General features: G+C 29.9%; 1 protein-coding gene across 1 annotated transcript; it reads right to left on the reverse strand.

Moving 5' to 3' along the window:
* Window positions 1-2,608: 2,608 nt before the first annotated feature.
* Window positions 2,609-10,021, reverse strand: LOC120075084 (hippocampus abundant transcript 1 protein-like). Its single transcript, XM_039028244.1, has 15 exons — window positions 9,904-10,021; window positions 9,544-9,675; window positions 9,334-9,445; window positions 7,953-8,065; window positions 6,524-6,646; window positions 6,252-6,454; window positions 5,687-5,762; window positions 5,301-5,387; window positions 5,026-5,106; window positions 4,858-4,890; window positions 4,672-4,725; window positions 4,546-4,587; window positions 3,717-3,795; window positions 3,560-3,630; window positions 2,609-2,823 (listed from the first exon to the last, which is right to left on the reverse strand). Exons 1-15 carry the CDS (start codon window positions 9,934-9,936, stop codon window positions 2,740-2,742), a joined length of 1,323 nt encoding a protein of 440 aa, XP_038884172.1. The 5' UTR covers window positions 9,937-10,021; the 3' UTR covers window positions 2,609-2,739.
* Window positions 10,022-10,227: the final 206 nt, after the last annotated feature.

Raw genomic sequence — 10,227 nt, forward strand, 5'->3', positions numbered from 1 at the left:
ATTTGGTTTTTTTAACTTTAAAAATATCTAGTAGGTCGTAAGATGTTGGATAACTTTTTAAACTTTTAATTTTGTGTCAAATATATCTATGCAATATATTCAATTTTTTTTTTTTAAAAAAAGATAAAAGATAAAATGATCTAATATTTAAAACTTATTTTTAAAATATCGTATAGGTTATTGATGATGGAGCTAAGAATGTAAAAACAGTTCACTAGAATAAGCCGAGATTAATTGAGAAATTTAAAGAAAACAATAAAATTAGGAAACATAAGACAACTCTAAAATCAGAGAAAAATCACGATCCACCAGAAAGAGATTCACTCTGTGAAAAATTGTTGCAACGATAGAAAACTCTCCTCCTAATTTCAATTACAAGAACACTCCCTTAAACTTTTATCGCTCACGTCTTGTTTCCTTACTCTCAAACTAAAAAATACAAAAAGGAAAGTTAACTAAACCATTTGAAATTAGAGTCATTAACTTTTTTTATAGCATTTGAAGTTCATCATTTCCTTAAACTTTTCCAATATGGGATAACTACTATTTTATAGTTTCAGTGATTTATACCATTTTTCAAAAATATTTATGTATGTGAATGTGATTTATTTATAGTGATCTTTGAAGACAATCTATATAGTCTTCAATGGTTTAGTATGTTCTCCATTTTTTTCTTTACTTTTATTCAATACATAGAAATTACAGATTCCTTCAAATTTTCCGCATAAAAAAATAGAAAAAAAATTGAAGAACAAAATAGCCATTAAACTTGATCAAATATATTAATTTAACTTTTAAATTCATCAAATTAGATCTAAATTCTTGTGCATAGATTGTAAGGATAAAGAAGAAATCCAGAAAATACCCTAATAAAAATTTGTCACGAGTCAATTCTAAAAAAAAAAACGTTTATGTTTATTTTTTTACTATATAAATAAAAAGTTGCAACTATCTATATGCAGCATCATTGTTTAAGGAAGAATCAAAATTATATAATGGTTAAAAAGAACTATGAAATTATGCATTAAACATATGAAAAATTTGTTAACATGAACATTCTTCACGTAACATAAAACATATCTTGATTGATGTAAAAGATTCAAATCCCCTACCTCCATATGTTAAACTCAAATAAAAGAAAAGAAAACATAAGAAATATTACACAAATGCATTGAAATCTAGCACAATGAGTCTAATTTTTTGTTTACCTACCACATCATCCAAAACTACTTCTCTCAATTTCATGAATGAAAAAAAAAAAAAAAAAAAAAACTTGAAATGCATTCTAGGCCTCATCTTTTTTTTTTCAACTCACTCAACTGTCCAACAATAATCTATATATGATAAACTGTTTTTTATCCTCTTTTAATATGTTTTTTGATTTTTTTTTTTGGTTCGATTGAATGAGACTACAAATAGGGTGCACCTCGAGGACTGCTCTTCTTAACTCACTTTTTTTTTTAAAAAAAAAAACTATTGTTAAAGTATAAAAAATGAATTTAAAACAAGAAAACAAGAAAGGGAAAAAGAATATATAGAAGTCCATTATGAGTTTAGGGTTGCTTTCTCCTATAGAAGTAAAGAAAGAGCAAAGATGATTGATGCGTAGCTTGTAAGTAGATCCACCCTCTTTCTATTTGACGCTTGTAGGATTCATCAAGGAGCCGTGCAAGCTTTGTTTCTAAAAAAGATAAATAAATAATTCTTTTTTAAAAAAAATTCAAAAACTTATTATTATTATTTTTTTTTTACAACAATGGTAGGGAAGATCAAACCTTCTTAAGAAAGAATGTCATATCAATTACCTATGCTCACTTTGAAAAAAAAAAAAAAAAACTACTTTTAGATATATTGAAAATACATCAACTAAATTTGGACCATTGAGAACCTAAGAACTAAGTTGGAATGAAACTCAAAACATATATACCAACATAATACCATTTTAACCCATGAGATTTGAAAAAATTGTTTACTTCGACAAGTTTGGCAACCATTATGTCTTTTAATTTACAAAATTTGACTCGATTCATTTAAACCATTGGTAAAATATAGATAATGAAGAAAGAAATTTGAAGGTGAAAATACTATCTATAAGCTTAATTTTCAAAAACAAAAAAACAAATACAAAATAGTTATCAAACGAGCCCTAATCATTATCATCATTTTTTGCTATGAGAAAACTGATAACGTGCGTACTTGGGAGTGATTTTGAAATAACTAAAATCATTTTTGTCATATTTAAAATTACTTCGAGTCAATCAAAATTAATTCATTGTTAATTCTACAATTTTAAACATATTTTTATACTACTAAAATTGATTGTGAATGAATACAAGTATTTTAAGAGTGATTTTAAAATGACAAATATGATTTTAACCATTTTAGAATCACTCTTAGACATGTTCTATATCTAATCAAGAAAAAAAAAAAAAAAAAAAAAATTCTTTCTCCCTCCTCCTCGAGCTACCTTTCATCCACGCCACGTCCTTCTCTCTCAATCTAAAACGAGGAATATCACTCCCTCGCATTAGGAACTCTTCCTCGTTTTGATTCGAGAGAGAAGTGCGAGCATTAGCCATGGAGGAAGGAGATAGAAGAGGACGTGAGATGAGAGAGAAATAGATAAAATATTATTAAATATATCTAGGGAAAGAAATATTATCGTCCCTTAATTTCTTTTTAAATAAACAATCAAAGATTTACAAATTTTAACGATAAAAATATGAGCAGGGGAAGAACTTAGGCTTCCCCATGGCTGCTGCTACTGGTTTCCATGGCTTTAATAGGAGCCCTCATCAGGATACTTTGAACAAATGCAATCATCTGCCACAAAACAAATCATAACCATTTTGCATATAATAAAAATAAGTTCATGATCAAATTATATATCATTTTAACCTCTATCATGTCCTTATAATTTAAAAAATGTTAGTATAATTTTTATAGTTTAATTATATCAATACCACCATTAATAAATGTGAGTAATGTGTTTTCTTTAGAAATAAAAGAAAAGAAAAATACTTGGGTGTATTACGGACCACACATATCTTTGTACATTCGACCAAATTGTCTAATCATAATTTTGCACTTCATATTTCTTTTTTAAAATATTTTAATTCTTTTTTTTGTGAATAATAAAATGAGATGTATAAACATGGGTGCTTAATGAGATGTAACCCAAGTATTATCCTAACAAAAATTAGTAAAAAGTTAAACTCTATATATCCGACATCTTAAAAATGTAAATTGACAGAACATTATTAAAGCCATGACTTGAGGAGGGAGGGGGGAATCCAAGATGAAACAGAGCATATATATATATATATTAACATTCAAAGAAAAATGCACCAAATAAGAAACTAGTTAACATATGCTAAGAGCAAGGACATTTTGGAAATTTTAACCATGTGATAAAAGTAAGGACCTTTCGGTTCGGAAAGTTTTTAACATTTGTCAAAAACACGCCCAAATCACGATACTTAAATATAAATTTAAACCTAAATCCATCTAGCAAAGCAGCTATAGGCATTGATTAATGGAATGGAAACAAGATTCTTACCGCAGAAGATCCAGCGCATAGAATGCTAAATCCAGGGAAATAAAATGGAGCGTTTTCAGAAAGAAACAAAGCTGAAAATACCAAAACCGGTTTGTAATTAGTGTTGTCGTATTTGGCTGTTGCATTGTACTACATACAGCAGAATTAAGCAATTTACCTGTTAAAGGGGAGAATACTAATGGAGAGACAACATACGCAAATAAAGATATGCCTGAAATGCATCCTTGAGCCTTACCCTGATTATCAATCAAACCCAGGAATATTGTTATGCTAAAAAGACGAAAGCCAAGAATGGATTTCGTAAAAAATCTGATTACATATTTTGATTTGATTACAACAAAAGTCAAATTTTGCTAAAATCTGGTTATATATTCTGATGTTATAAATTGATTTGTCATTAGCCATTTCCATTTTCGTTCAAAGCTATAAAAAGCTAAAGTTAAGTTGTATTTGAAAGCTTGTGACATGTCAATCATTTAGAGTTTTAGAGAGCCATTGTTGTTAGTTCAATCCATTTTCATCCACCAAAACCAGCTATAGTTTCTTCTTTTGTCTCTCTCTACCTAAAACTCAAAGACAATTTGCTTTTTGAAGTTGGGGTAAATGTAATATTATGTGGTTATTCATTTTGAATTAGTGTATTGGTTAAGTTAAGTTGTTAATTATCAATTAGTTACTTAGAATTCATTGGACAATTCCAATAAATAGTCAGGTTATATTTGGTATTTTTGATATATCAATGAATTGGTATATTAGATAGTTTCTATCCAAATGGGATTATCTTTTCCCTTGCTGCCATGGTTTTGATTCAATCCATAAATATAATTGCACAAAAACTGCAACACTTCTTTTAGTGAGATGAATATAATTGTGAATATTAACAAACTAATGAAACGCCCATTCCATTAATAAAAATTATAAAATAAAATAACCAATGAATTGCTGAGAGACTATTGACTATGTTGAAGCTGTTCTTGAAAACTAACCTGCTCACTTGCACCAACTTGTTTCGACACAATGCTTTGCAACTGTGGATTACAAATGAGAAATAAAATAAGTTCAATCAAATTATTGATCTAAAGTAATAGATTATAAAGAAGTTTGACACTCACGCAAGGTTGCCAGAAAATGAACAAAATGGAAAGCATTGCACCAACATAGATAACCTGATAATTACAGCAAAGTTGATCATTTCATGACATGATGTAATTTATGAAGCAGAGATGAAATTCAAATCAATACAGTAAACTAAAAAATAATGAACTACATTTATTAAAAGTTTAGTAGCAAAGAAGTACCCAATCAGCCCAAGCAAAGCTGTAAAGAAGCATCTGCATTCAAAACCATTAAAAAATATTTAAGCATCTCCATGAGTAATCTTCAAACTTCTTTGCATGAAATCAGATTATTAGAATAACATTCACAATTATCAAGTTTAAAAATATGAACAATGGTAGAGAGCTTACCTGAAGGCAGAAGAAAAAGAGCCCAATTGAGAGCAGCCTGCCCTCTTCTAGAACAGGAACTAAGATTGGGATTAAAAATACCTGCAATGATTCGTTCAATGATAAGAACACACGCGGGAAAAAGATGGATAGTGTCCTATCATCAACGCATTGAAAAATTTAAGCTAAGGCAGATAAAATTAGGGTGCTATTTATTCTTTTTAACATATTCTAAACGGGAAAATTAACATGGAAAGAAATGAAGAAACGGAGTAGAATAAAATAGCATGACATGCCTGTGAAATAGTCGAAGCAACCCCAAAAATCACCATTATATCGGCAAACCTATCCTTGTCAAATTGAAATCTGGCTTTTAAATAGTACTGCAGTTGGCAAATCAAACATAGGTCAGCATATCAATAGTCCAAGACAAGCTGCCCTTAATAGGCACACTTGAGAGTCGGTTAAGGATGTAAGATTTATAAACGAACCAAATAGAAATTGATAATCCGAGTAAGATGAGGGTGATCACCAACGACTAAAACTTTCAATTTAAAAGTAAACCAAATAAGTTTAATGAAATTATAAGTAAAAGTATTCCGATAAAAAACTGAGATGCATTTAAGTTATTGGTACAAAACAAAAACTGCCTCAGATTGGTTGATTGGATCAAAAGACTAACCAGTATAGAAGCATGAAGTCCAATATCAGCGAGATTGCCAAAAAATGAAACTATGGCTGCTTGTGAAAATGTCAAGCTGCAAATGACGTATGAAAAAACAGAGGATCGAAAATTTGAGAAGAAAATTCAATATCCTCCAGTAGAGTCATAAAACTATTTGTTCCAAACTCCATATAACTTGATTACTCGGAAGCAAGAGCGTGACTTAAACTTCTATATATTCTTATTCATCATTGGTTCAATTACTAAATTAAAACATCTTACGACATATCCTGCTCTTATTCACAGAAAATCTACCAACCACCGCAAAAGGGCATGATAGAGATAAGAAAAATGATTAAATGCACTTTTGGTCTCTAGAATTTAAACTTAATTTCTATTTCGTCTCTAAATTTTTAAAACTAACACTTCCCGTCTTGAATTTAAAATTTAGTAAACCTTGAAGTTTCAAAAGCAATGCTTTTGATTCAAGGTTTCAAATAGAAACTAAATTTAACACCAGAAGATTAGTCCATAAGTGTATTTAAAATAATAATAATAGTAATAATAATAACTGAACACATACCTAGTCCTCAATAGGGAAAAGAGGTCCTTCACTGAAGGCAAGGTCATAATAATTTTCTCTTTTTTGGACGAAACTGGATCCGAAGAAACAGATTCTACCTTCTCCCCAGACAGTAGCGGAGAACAGAGATTGTAATCAGCAACAGAATCAGTAAGGAAAAACCTCATATACACCGTCGCAGCAGCCGCCGTGGAAGCCGCTACCTATTTGAGAAGACGAGTTGTTCAACACTGACCACAAATGAAATTTCAGAGAAAGAAAGCAGAGAATACCTTAAAAGTGGATGGAATTGAGAGAAAACGAGCACAGAGAGTCCCGCAGACGGAAGCAGCTGATCCAATGGCAGATAGCATTCCGAATGCAGAAGCTCGTCGATATTCCGGTACATTATCGGCCTGTAAATACAGAGATAAATCAAGACTAATGAATGAATTCCCATGGCGTCGAAGAAGGGTTTCGGGTTAGCGTTGAAGCCGTAAAATGAAATTGATGAAACCAGAGGGAAGAATGGCGGGAAATTTTCTAATACTCATTTCTTGTGTGACACTAAGCATTTAAGAATTATATATAGGTTTCATGCAATAAATTAATATAGGTGTAAATCCTATTTTAGATTTTTTATCCCCAACTTTGAAGCTTATTCCATGTTCTTAAACTTTTAACAAAGTTAATTTTAATCTTTTAACTTTTAAAAAGTGCTTATTTTGGTATATGTTATTAAAATTCTATCGGTTCTTAATCAAAATGATGAGATCGACTTATATTTTTAGATGATTAGACTGTTAAATAAGTTAGTTATATTAAAAACAAGTTAAGATTTTAATTTTGAATTAGGTGGTAAAGTGATTTTTTATAGAACTCAAAAAGCATTTAACGTTTAAGACTTTGGTTGTTTAGTATTTTAGTACATTGGTTATTGGTATTTTACTTCACCTTCATTTTGCTCAACTCTTGCAATACACAATTTCATTAAAAGAGTTAACAAAATTTTAATAGTATGAATAAAAATAAACGCATTTTTAAAATGTAGGAATTAAAATATAATAAAATTTAAAATTATTAATATATTAAAATAGAATTTAAATCATTATTATATTATTTGATGACATGCCAAATTATAAAGGTGAGTAATGGAGTATATAAATAATAAAACTAATCAAATATAAACGCAAATGATATATTAATCACTACATTAGAAAAATAAAATAAAAAAGAAATTATGCCACTTAAAAAATTCTAACAATAATAGAATTTTGACAAAATACCTTTTTATCCTAATTTGATTAATAAGATTTCATCTGGATCACACATTTTAAGGAATTAAATTTAAATTTTTTTTAATTTCATTGGCTACATTTATTAGGAATTTTAAACACCAAAATTACATATTTAAATTAAAATTTTAAAAATAATCTCTCTTCCCTTACTTCCCATACTCTTTTCTCTCTCCTCTTCTCCCTCTTAACCTTTCTCTTCCAAGTTTGTAGAGAGAGACTATTTTTCTATTTTTAATTTAAATACGTCTTTTAAATATTTAAAATAATTTATCAAATAAAAAATCGTAATTGTTGGAGTAGATGTTAAGGGAATTCTTTTAAACTTATTCTTCAAAGCTGATGGATGAAAATAGTTAAATCGAAACTTTAGAAACCAAACACGTCTATCAAATAAGAAATCGTAATAGTTGGAGTAGATTCTTACCGCATAAGCAACAGTTAAACACTGAACACTCCCTTCACAAATCGTACTTGTTATACATTTCAACACAAAATAAACGTAGAACAAACTCCTTGACCTCCCACATCCCAATATACCTGCAATCAAACAAATAATTTAGGTTCTATTTGGTAAATGTTTAAAGTTTTTTTTTAAAAAAATCATGTTCGGTTTCATTTCAAATTTTCAATTATGATCTTAAGCCACTAAACTAATATATGAAGATAAATTTAATATTAGACAGTAGAAATCAATATTAATTGAAGAAAAAATAATATTGCAGAAATTTAAACTAAGAGTGATGAAACCTAACCGAAAAACTGATCAAACCGGCCGAAACTGACGAACCAACACTGATCGGTCAGTTTTAATTCATTTTTCGGTCCGGATTGGTTCGGTAATATGAAAAACTTTAAAACACGTAATCTCGACCGAACCGACCAATAATACAAAGTTTCTGCCTGAGATATTCAAAATAGCTCGATTTGCGTGCAACGTTGAATGGAAAAAAAAAATAGTAAATATTCTTTTCTCTCTCTTTTTAATTGTCACATTTTGATTCCCCTGCATTCACTATTTATAAAAATAGTAATTAAAAAATTAATATTTTAAATATAAAAAATGAATCAAAATATTTACAAAATATAACAAAATTTAAGAACTATTAATGATAGATACAGTAACATTGTTAGATACTGATATCAATAACTATCATTCATTATTAAAAAATTTTGTTATATTTTGTAAATATTTTCAGCAATTTTATCATTTTAAATAATTTTTCATAATTTTTTTTTTTTCTTATTTGTCTTTTCCATCGTGTAATCATTCTCTTTCCTTTCTTCTCTCTCCATAGTATCATTTCACATGCCTTTTTCACTTCTATCTCAACTATTTTTTTCTCTATCATCTTTTACCACACCCATTTTTTTATCCATTCTCTCTCATTTCTTTGAAATTCATTTTCCTCCTCTCTCTTTGTCGTTATTTATTATTCTCTTCCCTCCACAGCTTCTCTATCCATCGTTTACCACACCCATTTTCTCCTTTTTCCCCTCCTCATCCCCATTCCAAATTTCTCTCTCCTCCATCCCTTCTTTTCTCGTACCTTCTTCCTCTCTCTCCAATTTTTTTTCAGTTTGATGATGTTACAAAAACCTATCAACCACCGAAACTCGACATCAGAGCACCGACCGACAGTCACCTCCTAAATCACCAGATGCCACTTTTTAATCATTAATTAACTAAAAAAATTTAAATTGAGAAGTGAAAATAAATTTAATATTATATATTTTTAAGCATTTATTTTCACATTTTTTAAAGAAAAAACACTTAAACTGCTTAAACAAAGATGAGAGCTACTAACCAAGAGGAACAACAGCGAGAACCATGGGAATAGTGAGAAGAGTCTTCCTCCCAAGCTTGTCCGACAGGTTTCCGAGCAATGGCATCATCAACAACGCACCAAATCCTGTCACCTACAAATCTCAAGCACAGAAACCCATTCAAATTCCTCATTCTGCACTATAAAAAGAAAAACAATATAAAATCGTCAGTCACATGATAGAAAACTTACGATTTGTTGAAAGCCAGTGAAGTAAATGGCGAGAGAACACTCGTCTTGACCGGGACATAGAGCGGACATGGTGACATCTGTAATGGCCGGAACGACCATCATGGTTGCAAAAGTGTATAGAAATACCGTCACCAACAAATGACTTAGCTTCCAAATTTCTTCCATTCTTCTCTAATTGTCTTTTTTCTCTGTCTTTCTCTTTGTTCTCTTATCAGTTTTGACTGCAACAAAGCCGACCCCTCCCGTGAAGTAAATGGCGAGAGAGCACTCGTCTCGACCCGGACAGAGAGCGGACACGGTGACGTCTGTAATGGCCGGAACGACCATCATGGTTGCAAAAGTGTATAGAAATACCGTCACCAACAAATGACTTAGCTTCCAAATTTCTTCCATTTTTCTCTCTGTCTTTCTCCTTTTCTCTGACGAGAGACAGAACTGAACTTGCAGGCTTTGAAGAAACACCCACTTCTCACCATATGTAAAGGTCCTATTCAATTATTGTTTATTGCCTTACCTACCCACTTTTTTTCCTTTTTAAGAAAAATATCTTTCTAGTCACTCGTATTCTTTTATATTTCAAAATTTTACAATTTTAGTTCTTAAGATTTAACTTTGATTTCAATTTAATTTTTAAGTTTTAAAGTATTATAAATTTTATTTCAATTTGTTCCTTAAATTTGAAGA

This window comes from Benincasa hispida, chromosome 4 (genome assembly GCF_009727055.1).
Source record: "Benincasa hispida cultivar B227 chromosome 4, ASM972705v1, whole genome shotgun sequence".
Taxonomy (NCBI): domain Eukaryota; kingdom Viridiplantae; phylum Streptophyta; class Magnoliopsida; order Cucurbitales; family Cucurbitaceae; genus Benincasa; species Benincasa hispida.

Bases quoted from the DNA above. Each gene is read 5' to 3' on its own strand.
- LOC120075084 (XM_039028244.1), bottom strand. From the start codon at position 9,936: ATGGAAGAAATTTGGAAGCTAAGTCATTTGTTG. The intron at 9,676-9,903 runs GTGACGGTATTT...AGTCATTTGTTG, and splicing joins GGAAGCTAAGTCATTTGTTG to GTGACGGTATTTCTATACAC. The intron at 3,796-4,545 runs GTTAGTTTTCAA...ATTGATAATCAG, and splicing joins AAGTTGGTGCAAGTGAGCAG to GGTAAGGCTCAAGGATGCAT.